Source organism: Neodothiora populina (genome assembly GCF_041146345.1).
Source record: "Neodothiora populina strain CPC 39397 chromosome Unknown canker_contig_16, whole genome shotgun sequence".
Classification (NCBI taxonomy): Eukaryota; Fungi; Ascomycota; class Dothideomycetes; order Dothideales; family Dothioraceae; genus Neodothiora; species Neodothiora populina.
In genome coordinates this window covers 1529387-1542914 of record NW_027191409.1, presented here as the reverse complement: position 1 = coordinate 1542914, position 13528 = coordinate 1529387, and the positions used below count along the sequence as shown (strand labels likewise).

Genomic DNA, 13528 nt, shown 5'->3' with positions numbered 1-13528 from the left:
CACGAATTCCGTGATACAGAGTACTATAAACACAACAGCAACAAAACCATGGCGCCACCCACGCTCTCGACGCCCCTCACCAAACTCCTGGGGATCAAGTACCCGATCGTGCTGGCCGGAATGGCACGTACGTCCTCAGGGCCACTCGCAGCCGCAGTGAGTAACGCCGGCGGACTAGGAGTCATCGGCGGACTGGGCTACACACCTGCCCAATTACGCGAGATCATTCACGAGCTCAAAGCCCATCTCACGTCGCCAGATCTACCCTTCGGTGTGGATCTCGCTCTGCCGCAGGTGGGCGGGAACGCGAGAAAGACGAATCACGACTACACGAATGGCCAGCTGGATGATTTGATTACGGTGACGATCGAGGAGAAGGCAAACTTGTTCGTTTCTGCTGTTGGGGTGCCGCCTAAGCATGTCATTGAGAGGTTGCACGAGGCGGGTATTCTGATCATGAATATGATCGGTCATCCGAAGCATGCGGTCAAGGCGCTCGAGGCAGGCGTCGATTGTGTGTGTGCGCAGGGCGGCGAAGGTGGAGGTCACACGGGTGATATCTCGGGGAATATTCTGGTTCCCGCGGTTGTTGAGATTGCGAGAAGATACAAGAGCCCGCTGACTGGTGAAGCTGCGCTTGTGGTTGCTGCTGGAGGAATTTACAACGGTAAAGGTCTTGCTGCGGCACTGATGCAGGGAGCGGTTGGGGTGTGGGTCGGCACAAGGTTTGTCGCCAGTGAGGAAGCTGGATGCTCAAAGCTCCACAAAGATGCCGTGGTGACGGCTAGGTTTGAGGACACGTTGAGAACACTGGTGGTAAGCGGCAGGCCCCTGCGGGTACGAGTGAACGAGTATATCAAGGCCTGGCACGATCGACCGGAAGACATCAAGAGGTTGACCGAGGTTGAAGGTGTCACTCCAATGGAAAAAGACATGGACGATGACAAAGACGTTGACATGCCATACTTGATGGGTCAAGTCGCCGGTGTGATCGGTGAAGTCAAGCCAGCCAGGGCCATTGTCGAAGAGATGGTTACAGAGGCTGTTGATATGTTGCGCATCGGCCAGGGATACATGGGCGTGTGCAGCAAGTTGTGAGTGAGTGCAGTGTAGATGTAGAGTGTCGCATTGATGACAATGCAGTTTGTCTGCCACATTGCAATATTTCTCGGTGCTCAGGGTCATGTAGCTCGAATACCCAGGCCGACACTACCAGTATCAAAACACTCGACAGCGCCACTGCCTAGACACTCCTCGAGTATCCAGACAAAGTCCATGCCGTAAAATGTCTTCCACTTCTTGGTCTTTCCAGGTAGCACTCCGGTCCATTCACCACGCGCTCGCTTGGCTCGACTGGAAGGATCATCGGCAGGGATGCCTCCATCCCACCTTTCACGTAGGATATCCTTGGTTGCTTCTTTGTGTCTCGGTGAGGACTTTGATATCAGCTGTAGCAGATGAGTGCGGGCCTCGGTGAGGACTCTAAGGTATGAGCCGGTGGCGGGTAAGGAGAAGGTCAATTGACCGCCAGGTTTGGTCTGCACGCGCGAAGAAGGATGCAAGCCACCCCCTCCACCGCCGCCCTCGTGGACGGCACCGTGACCACCCACAGCGGCCAAGGTGCCGGTCGCTGCGGATGTGGCGATGGCCGAGGGTGTTCCAAGCGACCACGCTCCAGGGCGCGCAAAGAGCTCGGCATTGTTTGCTAGTGAGCTCGTGAAAGTAAGGAAGCCAGCAGAAACAAGGTCCGAGGTCTCCTTTGGTTCGAAAGTTGTGACATCGATATTAAGAGCAGTGGGATTTTCTCCAAGTGTCTTCTTGTATTTCTCTTTGACTGCATCATCCAAGTCGGCGCTCTCCTCGACGAGCCGCGTCCAGTCTTCAGTCAGGACCAATCCTTCTCCCATTGCAGCACCGCCCTTGCCCCGCCCGAGGACATTGATCTTCCGCACGACACCAGCCTGGGTCAAGCGAGCGAGTTCGCGATCCGTTGCGGTCGAAGACTTGCTCACGGCTTGTAGATGAGCCATGGAGACTACCTTAGGCAAGCTCTTCCGGAAGTTCAAGACTTCAGCGATCCGAGTGGAGTTCATGCCAGCGGCGCGCTCGGGAATCGCATTCCAGGCGCTCGCTTGTATATATCTCATCAAGCTAACCACATCTTGACTCACACCTCGTGGAGGTATGTTGGTGACAATACCTGTAACGTCTAGACGCTCTTCTGATGCAGCAAGATCTTCAGTTGCAGCTCTTTTCAAGGATGGACTGGCAGAAGTGGGTTTGCGACGTGGGAGATTGTTGAGGGGTGATGATGGAGTCCGATGAAGGAAAGGGTTCTTTTTCTGCCGTGACTGTAGGGGTCTCCTTGCGCCTGTGGCGCTGAATGACATGCTTGCAGAGGGCCACTAGGGTAAACACAGGAGATAAAAGACAGAGAAAAGAAAGATGGTAAAATGGAGGCTAGACGTAGAACATGTGGGCAAGTGTGATTGGGTTAACTACCGTGATGGCATGTGGCAAAGTAAGGTGAGTCAGCAGCAGCAACGACAGCTTGCAGCGCATGGGACTCGCTCCGTTCGCGACGATGAGCTGTCAACAATTTGACCTACAGCAGATGTTGTTTGTGAGTGAAGCGTAGACATTCAGTCCTGCTCACTCTAATAATATTCGAAAGACAGCCATGGAAGATTGATCTGCTGTGCCGTATCTTGCTTCGGACTATTCTGGGGTACAAGCGCCGATACGAGTGAGGCCTGGAAATGGTCTTCAATCTGTCCAGAGATAAGATATGCTGGTTGGAGAGAGTTATGCTTGAATGTAAGCGAATGAGGCTTATCATGCTCCAACATCAAGCGCCAGAACAGCTCAAGATCAACAAAGTCATCTCCTTGATAGTGCTACCAAGGCACATTGTTCAACACCACCAATCGCAATCGGGCAATTCAAGATTGAAGACCATTCCCAGGCCCGTCCAGAGAGTTCGGAGTAACCTTGCTGACGATCCCGGCAGGAGATGGCACTTGGCAGGCTTGACGTCATACGCAGTGAGATCTGCTGGCGAACCTGACGGGAGCTAAGGTACAGAAGAGGTACGAGTACATGCGAGTAAACGGGTTTCACAGAGTGTCCAGGGATTGAATTCGTTGGCATAGAGTGGTCTTGCGTGGTTGAGAGATTGTGCATTCCCCTATCGAGTCTTGATTCTCAAGTCACCGTCCATGTGTTTTGTCAATCAGTGACAATCTGTTCATCAGCAATCGGTTGTCACAGACCAAAGTCCCCGACAGACAGTGCACGGAACATACACCAAGCAAGCACAGCAGCAGCCAGCAGCCAGAAGCCAGAAGCCAGAAGCCAGAAGCAGTGGGAAAATGACGTTCAACGCGGAACCCACAGATGCTCAGGTCCGCGAGATCTTGCACCTTCCTCCGCTGCCGCAGAAGTCATTCGCAGAGGCGGCAGCAGAGAGACCCGTGACTCCGAACGGAACACACCACAACGGAGGCCTCAGGGATGTCGACGAGGACTCAATCAAAGAGACTCCGCCTCGTCTCGGCAATCGGCAAAGCAGCGAACCTCGATCTCTAGATGAAGTTCTCGACGAACCCATGACGCCGGTGAAGGCTCAGGCTCCGCTCCCAGACCCACGCGATGCACGACCAGATCCAGACAAATCCTACGCAGACGCCGCGACTGAGCCTCCTCCCACCACGCAATCCAACACCACCACCGAGTCCATTGCGAACCCATCAACCACCAACGGACACACACCTGTCCTCCACCCCAAGCTTTCGCTCAACGGTGTCGCTGCCGCTGCCGCCGCCGACGACGACGTCAACGAATATTCCGGTCAAGGCCTCGACGCATCCCCTCGCTCTCCAATTGTCAGACTGACGCATCGACGGACCGGATCACGCTCGTCCCAACAACACGGCAGAAACAAGATGGAAGTCGACAGCGACACCGAGCCACCGAAGCTGGTCTACGAGAAGTTTGCCAACAAGGACGGCGAGAAGTTGACGAGCGTCAAGCCAGACGACCAATTCGAGTATGCCCCCAGATCAGGTCAGAAAGAGCAACCCAGAAGCGACGTCAAGTCATCGAGCAAAGAGGATCTCGTCAGTGGCCGGCGTGCGGGTGCCGGCTGGGACAAGTCTGCCATCCACTGGGCGCCTCTCAATGTTCCGCTGAAGCGTCGTCTTCAGACGTGCATGGTCTTGATTCACACTCTCTCTATTGTTTCTTTTCTCACCCTGTTTTTCTTTCTGTGCACTATCCCCATCCTCTGGCCACTCCTCCTCCCCTACCTCGTTTATGTTTTGTTCAGCAAGGCAGGCACGGATGGCACGCTGAGATACCGCAGCGAGTGGCTGCGTCGCCTGCCCGTCTGGTCACTCTTTGCTTCTTATTTCCCTGCACGTCTGCATCGCTCCCAAGAGCTCCCGCCGACACGCAAATATGTCTTTGGTTACCACCCTCACGGCATCATCAGCCACGGCGCATTCGGAGCCTTTGCGACGGAAGCCCTCGGTTTCCCCCAGCTGTTCCCCGGCATCACCAACACCCTCCTGACCCTCGACTCCAACTTTCGCATCCCGCTATACAGAGACTACGCCCTCCGTCTAGGCCTTGCATCCGTGTCCCGCGAGTCGTGCGAAAACATCTTGTCAAAAGGCGGACCGAACAAAGAAGGCATGGGCCGCGCCATAACAATCGTAGTGGGCGGAGCCCGCGAGAGCCTCGACGCCCAACCCGGCGTGCTGCGCCTCGTGCTAGCACGCAGAAAGGGCTTCATCAAGCTCGCCATCCGCACAGGCGCAGATCTGGTCCCCGTGCTGGCGTTCGGCGAAAACGAACTCTACGAGCAGTTCGACCCGGACGGCCACCCTTGGATCCACAAGGTCCAACTCGCCGTCAAGAAAGCAATGGGCTTCACTGTGCCGTTGTTTCATGCACGAGGCGTCTTCAACTATGATGTCGGCATGATGCCTTACCGTCGTCCGCTGAATATTGTTGTTGGAAGACCGATCATGGTCGACAGGATGGAGAGGCCCAGCCAGGAGTACGTCGACGAGATCCACGCCAAGTACGTCGATGAGCTTGTGCGCATCTGGGACGAGTGGAAGGATGTGTTTGCGAAGCACCGAAAGGGCGAGCTGGAGATTGTCGAGTAGGTGGAAGGTTGGCGCGCTGTTCCAAACACGACCTGTAGTGGAAGAATACAAACAACGGATTTGGAAAGTCGATTTTCTTTCTTGGACACTGTATCCATCTCATTTCCTTTTCTTGCCAATCAAGGACTTTTGTAACATTGTATATGCATAAGTTCTCTTTTTCCTTTTCGCACGGGCGTGTGCCGGATTAGGACAGAGTGCCTTACCTGTCACCATTGGGTTGACTAAATGATTGCTCAGGTCAGTGTTTTATCTCTCTATATCAATTCACACACACCTTATTCTAGCCTTGTGCAGCCCCTGATTCTCTATCTATATACTCGTGACGAGAAGACCTCGCTCTGCTCAAGTACGCGAACAAAGGAGTAGTGACAAAAAATCCACGAACACTCTCTCTTTCCTCTCTTCACCTTCCGTCCTTGCCCTTGCCGAGGTGATCAACGACATCCCCAAGTCCTGCCCCCTCTAACTACCACTGCAATCTTACCATCCTCTATCAGGACAAGTATATACCACGATGCCAACGAAGATCAAAAGACAAGATAGCAGAAGACACACTACGCCCGACACAGGATGTCGAAGATCAAGAGCAGCAGCAGCAGCAGAACAAGAAGGCCAACAAGATGCCATAAAAAGGGTAACAAAAAAGAAAAGAAATGTTCTCCATACTTTAGTCCGCGCGCCTGAGTCTGCCGACGACAACGGGTCTGAAATAGCAGGAGATCCTGCGAGCAAAGAACCAAAAGTCAGAACATCCGCCACCCACACACACACACAGCCCTCCGTTTCAATCCCCTCTCCTTTTCTCTTTTCTCGTCTTTTCTATTCGTCGCCTCTCCGTCGTTCTTCGTTCTACGATCGTTCTCTACGGTTCGAGCGCTATGGAGACCAGGTTCTATCTTTCGTCTTCTCTTCTTGCTCGACTGCCCGAACGACACGTGAACGGTAAAACTCAAGGGTTCGGAACAGCCAAGCGAGAAAAGGACGAAAGAAGTAGTCCTAGGCTCCACAGCTCCGGGTCCCAAAGAAAAGGGGGTCGGAAAACAAAGAAGTCAGGAAGAGAGGCTCCCAGAAAAGCAGCAAAGAAAGAAAAAAAAAGGGGCAAAAACGTCCAGGCTGAGTGCGTTTCATCAGTCTTCTTCTGGTCTTCCCTCGTTTCTTGATCTAGCGCTTTTTGTTCTGTTCACTTCTTCCCCATTCCTCGATGAAGAAGAAAGAAAAGAAGTGACGAATAGCCAAGTGATCTCCAATAGTGGAAGCGCTCTGTATTGGAGACGGCAAAGATCTGTTCAATGCTGCGCGTTTGGTTTTGGGGATTGGTGTTGGGTTTGTGCAAGTGGAGGGGTCGATGACCTTCTATCTTGTTGGGGAAGAATGGGGAAGGAGGAGGGGTGAACGGACGGATCTGTGCAGGTTGAGAAATAGAAAGAGGCAGGAGCAGTTTCAGCCACGTTAGATGACATACGAAAAGAGCACAAAGTCAGCGGTCGAATTAGGCGACAGAAAAAGAAAATAACCAACGTCAGACCTTCAAGCAGAGATTGAAATTTTATGTGGTTTCTTTGTTACAATTCGAGCGTTAAGAATGTACTAATGCTTGACCCCATTGAGCCCATTCACAGCAGCAGCGGCCGCCGCCGTTTGCTGCTGCTGCTCTGTCGTCCGAATCGGCAGGCTCTTTTGACCTTGTGGGCCCGAATGCTGCTGTTGCTGTGGTTGTTGATGGTGATGATGATGGTGGTGGTGATGATGGTGCTGCTGTTGTTGCTGCTGTGGTGGATGTTGAGGTGGTGCCGGCGGTGGAGGGGGGCCGAAAGTCCTCGGTTGCACATCGATTGGCTCTTCTTCTGTGTCTTCGTCATATTCACCCTCGACGCTGCCCTCCTCATCCTCGTCATACTCATCGTATTCAGAGTCTGTCTCGTCCAGACCGTCGTCGTCCTCTTCCACCATGCCGGAGTCGTGGTGCTCCCCGGGCACTACACCGTGAGGCCCACCAGGGTGTACATTCCCACGCATGTCCGCTCGTCCGTATCCGTTGGTCTGCATGGCGCGACAGAGCTTCTTCAACTTCTCGTTCTCCTTTTGTAGGCGTTCGATGGCTTGCTGACTCTGAGACCGTTCCTCGGCCATGGCGAAGATGTTCTTGTTGGTCGCTTCTTGCTTGCGGGTGAGTTGCATGTTCTCTTTTTCGAGGCGCTTTGATTTCTTGCTCATCTCTTCCATCTCCTTGCGGAAGGTCAGGAAGAGGTCGTTGCTGTTGTTGAGGGTATCTTCGACCTGCTGTATGCGTCAGTGAGTCTATGACTTCTGGAGAGAAGGCTTTGGTTCGTTGTCAATTGTGATTCTGGGTCGGAACGGAAGAAGGCTCGGGTTCATGGTACGTGATGGTGTTCGGAAAGGAATGCTGTATCTGTGCTTTTGCTTTTCGCATAATCGGTCCGTCATGCTCGCATGCGAGTGTTGATGGCCGGATAGATTTTCGGAAGGATGCTCACCTGCTTAAACTTCTCCACATAAATATTCAGCTGACTGCGCAATTCGTTTTCCGTCTGGGAGAAAGTAGATACCTGACGTGTCAACTGATGAGACTTGCTCAACTCTGTCGCTTGTGCCTTCTTCAATTCCTCCATCTTGGCCATCTGCAATTGTATTTCCAGTTCTTTGGTCCGTAATAAAGAAGCGAATTGTATCTCGCGCATTTCGTATTGTTCGACGAATGATTTGAACTTCTCTCGGAATCTGTTTTGGTAAGGAAAAGAGCGAGATTTTAGCGTTGCTGGCAAAAAGACGAGAAGGAAAGGCGAGTCGTACATTTTATCTTCTTCGAGATCTCCATACGGTCGATCTGGCATCTTTCGATCGCTCACGACTTCTGCGACTTCGGAAACCATCTTGTCGAGCCGCCGTTGCAGCTCCTCGTTTTTATCGGCAGCACTCTCCTTGAGTTCTCGAAGATCCTCCTGCGAGCGCAAAAAGCCACGTCAATATACCGAACGCAGCGCATGCGAGAAATGTACGTCTTGTGAGATGTGCGCACCTTGAGTTTCTTATTCTCCTTGGTCAGCTCGCGACTGAGCTTCTCCAACTTTTCCTTCATGGAGTTCGACTTGGTAAGCTCTGAACGTTGCGAGTCTTTTTCTTTTTGAAGTTGATCGCCTCGCTTCTTGGACTTGATGTGCTCCCTTTCCGTCCGTTTCATCTCGGCCAAGAGCTCGGAATACTTTCGTTGGAGCGCGTCTACTTTGCTGGGCATGGACTCCATGTTCGAAAGTAACTGTGACAAATCGCGATTGGCCTTTTTGACTTCCCGTTCTGCAAATTATAAAAATCAGCATTGCCCAGGTTAGTGGTGATTGATATGGCTCGCGATCGCGCTTGCGAGATGCGGCGCGCATTTGTCGAATCGTGAGAACATACCAATCTCGGCATCTTCCTCGGACCTTCCGGCGGCATCTTGTTCTAGCTGTGCGATTTTTGCCTGAAGCTGCCTCGCGGCGTCAGTCTGATCCGTTGCGCCTTTCTTCGCTTTTGCCTTCTTCCCAACAGGGTTCGAGGAGGGTGGTGGTGGTGGTGGGGCGGCAGCAAGAGGAGAGTCATTTTCGAGGACGGAAGCAGGCGAAGCGCGGGAGCTTTGAGGCAACTGGGCCGTCGTAGCCATAGTCGGGGGAGGCGAGAAAGAATGGTGTTAGTATGGTTGACGTTGCGAAATATCAGACAGGACGTGTCATGGGGCCGACGAGTCCTTTCCGATGGAGAGCGAAAACCAAGAACTTCGAATCCAGTGGCGTAGTAGTAACCTCGGTCTGTCTGTTTCAAGTATCGTGTGCTGACCGCAATGCAGCGAGACAAGACGTCTCTCTCCGCTTCCCTTGCACTTCTCGGAGTCTTCCTCTCCCCTTCGACTCGTCACTCTCGGAGTGTCGCCAGTGACGGCTGGAGGCGTTGCTGAAGATGAACCCGCCCAAGATGGTCCGAAGCAGTTGGAAGATAAGGCGCGCCAAAGACGAAGACAAAGATGTCGCGGACGGAGATGCGGCTGAAGGCCAATCCTGGACAAGACGGTCTGGTGGTGGTGGTGGTGGTGGTGGTGGTGGTGGAGGTGGTAGACAGCAGGTGATGTAAGCTACCTGTTGTATACTGTATATGTATATATTGAGATCCTGATAGCGGAGAATGGATATTGCGATGCGATGCGGATGTGGAAGCAATGAGGCCGACAGTAAGTAGAGTTGGTTGCGCCAAACCTGACTTTCCTGCGGATCGAGTATGTCGAGATGGCGACAGGTTCGGTGGTTGTGCTGCAAAAGCGATCGTGGGCCGCTAACAAGGAACCTTCCTTCACCTATCGGCGGGCGGCAGCAGAAAGAAGCCAAGGGCAGAGAAGCAGAAGAAGAAGAAGAATAAGAAGAAGCTGAAGAAACGTCGCTCTGCCGCACTCGATTCGTTTCGTTTCGTTTCGTCTCGTTTCGTTTCGTCTCGTCTGTCTCTTGATTTCTGTCTCACTGCCAGGTAAGTGAACGATACACAGTGTAGAGATAATATTGCATTATTGCTATTCTCATGATTTCTCGTCTGCGTCGTTTGCGCTTGTCTTTCTCGCGCACGCTCGGACCTTTTTTCCCTTCCGCTCGCCGTCAAGCCTTGCGCATTTCCATTACTTACCTTCGCTTCCCTTACGGTATCTGTGCTACTTGACCTACGTAGGATACAGTATTGTACCCTGCTGTACCTACTGCCTTAGTTTATTAAGTCTTCCGTCTGTGCCCTTTGGAGCCATTCTCCCGACGGTGATGAAGTGGTGATAAAAGTGGTGATAAAGTGGTGTGTGTTTGCCTCCGAATTGAGTGGGTAAGCGTCATTTGCATACCTCATCCACAATAGTTATAATTTCTTACACTTTGGTCATCTGCCCATCTATTCATCCACTCTGACACTATTTCACAAAACCCTTCTCCATCGCTTGATCAGTAACTGTGAAAGGATCTTGTCAGCATTCTGCCTCTTCTTGGACCCGCAGGAAGCAGATATACACATCAGGGCGAGACACGTGTGCGCCGGAGCATGTTGAGAGCCGTGGGAAAGACGCCTTCAGTGGCTCGTCTATCCGCGCCATCACCTCTAACAAAGCGCAGCTATGCTTCAGTGACCGATCTTGCAAAATACCCTCGGCCAGGAGACCAACTACACGGCTTCACTTTGAAGAGGGCAAAGCATGTGCCTGAGCTTGAACTCACCGCGCTGCATTTCGAGCATGACAAGACAGGCGCCGATTACCTTCACATAGCAAGAGACGATAGTAACAATGTCTTCTCCATCGGTTTCAAGACCAATCCGCCGGATGCCACTGGTGTCCCGCACATCCTCGAGCATACCACGCTTTGCGGCAGTGAGAAGTACGCTTGCCTTGGAAGTCCATAATTCAGCGCAATGCTGACACCATGTAGGTATCCTGTTCGCGACCCTTTCTTTAAGATGCTCCCTCGATCTCTTTCCAATTTCATGAACGCCTTTACCTCTTCCGACCACACCACCTATCCATTTGCCACGACCAATGCCCAAGACTTCAAGAACCTCATGTCTGTCTACCTTGACGCCACACTCCATCCACTCCTCAAGACGAATGATTTCACGCAGGAGGGCTGGCGCTTGGGACCTGAAAACCCGGAGAAAGAGGCTGGCAGTGCCGACGATATCATCTTCAAGGGTGTTGTGTACAACGAAATGAAGGGCCAGATGTCTGACTCCAGCTACCTCTACTACATCCGCTTCCACGAGCACATCTTCCCTGCCATCAACAATTCTGGCGGTGATCCCCAGAAGATCACTGATCTGACCTACAATCAGCTCAAGAAATTCCACGCCGACCATTACCACCCTAGTAACGCCAAGGTCCTGACTTATGGAGACATGCCATTGAACGATCATCTAGCTGCTATTGGCGCACAATTGAACAATTTCAACAAGATTTCTCCCGATTCCGACGTGAAGCTACCCGAGAGTCTCGAGAACGGACCCCGCTACATCACCATCAAAGGCCCTGTCGACCCTCTCAATCCTCCGGACTCACAGTACCGTACTTCGGTGTCTTGGCTCATGGGCGACGCTTCCAACGTGCTCGAGAACTTCTCCATGTCTGTCATTTCATCTCTACTAATGGATGGCTACGGATCACCCTTCTATCGCAATCTCGTCGAAGCCGGCCTCGGCCCTGACTATACGCCCAACACTGGCTACGATGGCTCCGGACGCCGTGGCATCTTCTCCATTGGCTTGAACGGCGTCAAGCAGGAGAATCTTCCGAAAGTCAGGGAAGCAATCTTCGACACTCTCCGTGAAACCAAGGAGAAGGGCTTCGACCAGAGCAAGATCGATGGCATTCTGCACCAACTTGAGCTCAGCTTGAAACACAAGACGGCTAACTTCGGCATGGCAATCATCCAGCGTCTCAAGCCATCTTGGTTCAACGGTGTCGATGTTTTTGACGCTCTCGATTGGCAGCCTACTGTTGACGCTTTCAAAAATGAGCTCGCCAAGGGCAAGTACCTGGAAGGTCTTGTGGACAAGTACCTCCTGAATGACCACACACTCACGTTCACCATGGAACCGTCTGCAACCTACTCTCAGGAGCTGCTGAGCGAAGAGGCTGCAAGGCTCGAAATTAAGAAAGCAGAGGCTGAGCAGATGTTTGGCTCGAAGGAGTCGGCTTACAAGCAACTGAGGGAGCGTGAGCTCGAATTGGTAGCAGAACAAATGGCCGACCAGGATCTGTCTTGTCTACCATCTGTCCACGTAAAGGATATACCGCGAAATAAGCCGACCAAAGAGACCCGAGAGTCGTCGCTCGACAGTGTCAAGGTGCAATGGCGAGAGGCCCCCACAAACGGCCTGACTTACTTCCGCGCACTGAGCATCTTCAAGAACCTACCGAACGAGCTCCGAACTTTCGTTCCGCTGTTCTGTGATGCCCTCATGCGTATTGGCACCAAGACGAAAAGCATGGAGGAGATCGAGGACCTGATCAAATTGAAGACTGGTGGCATCTCGTTCGGATATCATGCCGTGACGTCCCCACTTGCGATTGACACCTGCGAAGAAGGCCTTAGCATGTCTGGATATGCGTTGGACCAGAACGTTCCTGCCATGTATCATCTGATGAGGATGATCATTCTTGAGACGGATTTCGAAAGCCCCAAGGCAAGGGCAGCACTCAAAGAGCTTCTGCAAAGCGCCGCCAGCGGTGGTGTTGACACCATAGCCGAGTCGGGCCACGCTTACGCCAGACGTTTCGCCGAGGCTGGAATTACACCTCACGGTCGTCTTGCAGAGCAGACAGGGGGAATCACCCAGATCGCCACCATCTCGGCACTCGCTTCCCATCCCGAGCTCGGTGGAAGCATTGCTGAAGAACTCATTCGAGCTCTCAGGGCTATCCAGTCCCTGGTCGCCTCGAACCTTGCCAACATGCGAATAGCCTTGACCTGTGGCTCTGAATCGACTGCCAGCAACGAGTCATCCCTCCGTACATTCCTCGGTGGCGCCTTCTCTGCTTCAGCTCAGTCGGCACCCCTTTTGTCGAGCCTAAGCCTGCCGCTCCGCGACTGGAACCAGACCATCACGCGCAACAGTAAATCATTCTTCCCTCTGCCATATCAGGTCTACTACTCGGGACTTTCTCTGCCAACAGTTTCCTACAACAATGCATCTGGCGCACCTCTAGCTATCTTAGCTCAGCTCCTAACACACAAGCACCTACACCGTGAGATCCGTGAGCGTGGAGGCGCTTATGGTGGTGGTGCTTACAGTCGAGGACTGGACGGCATCTTTGGTTTCTACGCTTACAGAGACCCGAACCCCGAGAACACAATCAAAGTCATCAGCGACGTAGGCAGATGGGCAGTAGGAAAGGAGTGGACTGCCGGCGACCTCGAGGAAGCCAAGCTCAGCGTCTTCCAGGCTATGGATGCTCCTAGAAGCGTAAGCGAAGAGGGCATGACCAGGTTCGTCTCAGGTGTGACACCGCAGATGGAGCACATCCGCAGGGAGCAATTACTCGACGTGTCTAAGTCTCAAGTCAGAGACGTGGCCGAGAGGTTTTTGCTCAACGGCATTTCCAAGGGCAACATGGCTGTACTTGGAGAGATGAAGCCTTTTGCCAACGAGAAGGACGGTTGGAAGGTCGTGGAATTGGGCATGGGTGGTGCTGCCGAGTAAAATTGTCGGCAGAGAACATCACCACAACTGCTCCAACACTGACGAACATATGCGCCAACATCCTTGGTCCGAAAGAATTGGATACCCCCATGTCATTGTCCCCGTGTCATTACTCCCCTCTGTATAAAACTATGTATCAT

General features: G+C 52.7%; 5 protein-coding genes across 7 annotated transcripts; 3 read left to right on the top strand and 2 right to left on the bottom strand.

Moving 5' to 3' along the window:
- Positions 1 to 48: 48 nt before the first annotated feature.
- AAFC00_003849 (uncharacterized protein) lies at positions 49 to 1098 on the top strand (the record flags this gene model as incomplete). Its single annotated transcript, XM_069343385.1, has 1 exon — positions 49 to 1098. One exon carries the CDS (start codon positions 49 to 51, stop codon positions 1096 to 1098), a length of 1050 nt encoding a protein of 349 aa, XP_069201211.1.
- An 83-nt stretch (positions 1099 to 1181) lies between these two features.
- AAFC00_003848 (uncharacterized protein) lies at positions 1182 to 2390 on the bottom strand (the record flags this gene model as incomplete). Its single annotated transcript, XM_069343384.1, has 1 exon — positions 1182 to 2390. The coding sequence occupies one exon, from the start codon at positions 2388 to 2390 to the stop codon at positions 1182 to 1184; it is 1209 nt and encodes a 402-aa protein (XP_069201210.1).
- A 981-nt stretch (positions 2391 to 3371) lies between these two features.
- On the top strand, positions 3372 to 5174 carry AAFC00_003847 (uncharacterized protein; the record flags this gene model as incomplete). Of its 2 annotated transcripts, none has more annotated exons than XM_069343383.1 (1): positions 3372 to 5174. In XM_069343383.1, one exon carries the CDS (start codon positions 3372 to 3374, stop codon positions 5172 to 5174), a length of 1803 nt encoding a protein of 600 aa, XP_069201209.1. The 2 variants fall into 2 exon arrangements, with proteins under 2 accessions (XP_069201209.1, XP_069201208.1); XM_069343382.1 differs by having other exon boundaries at positions 3945 to 5174.
- Positions 5175 to 6764: 1590 nt separating this feature from the next.
- AAFC00_003846 (uncharacterized protein) lies at positions 6765 to 8835 on the bottom strand (the record flags this gene model as incomplete). Of its 2 annotated transcripts, none has more annotated exons than XM_069343380.1 (5): positions 6765 to 7457; positions 7673 to 7916; positions 7989 to 8137; positions 8215 to 8489; positions 8595 to 8835. In XM_069343380.1, the coding sequence occupies 5 exons, from the start codon at positions 8833 to 8835 to the stop codon at positions 6765 to 6767; spliced, it is 1602 nt and encodes a 533-aa protein (XP_069201206.1). The 2 variants fall into 2 exon arrangements, with proteins under 2 accessions (XP_069201206.1, XP_069201207.1); XM_069343381.1 differs by having other exon boundaries at positions 6765 to 7454.
- Positions 8836 to 10238: 1403 nt separating this feature from the next.
- Positions 10239 to 13388, top strand: AAFC00_003845 (uncharacterized protein; the record flags this gene model as incomplete). Its single annotated transcript, XM_069343379.1, has 2 exons — positions 10239 to 10570; positions 10622 to 13388. 2 exons carry the CDS (start codon positions 10239 to 10241, stop codon positions 13386 to 13388), a joined length of 3099 nt encoding a protein of 1032 aa, XP_069201205.1.
- Positions 13389 to 13528: the final 140 nt, after the last annotated feature.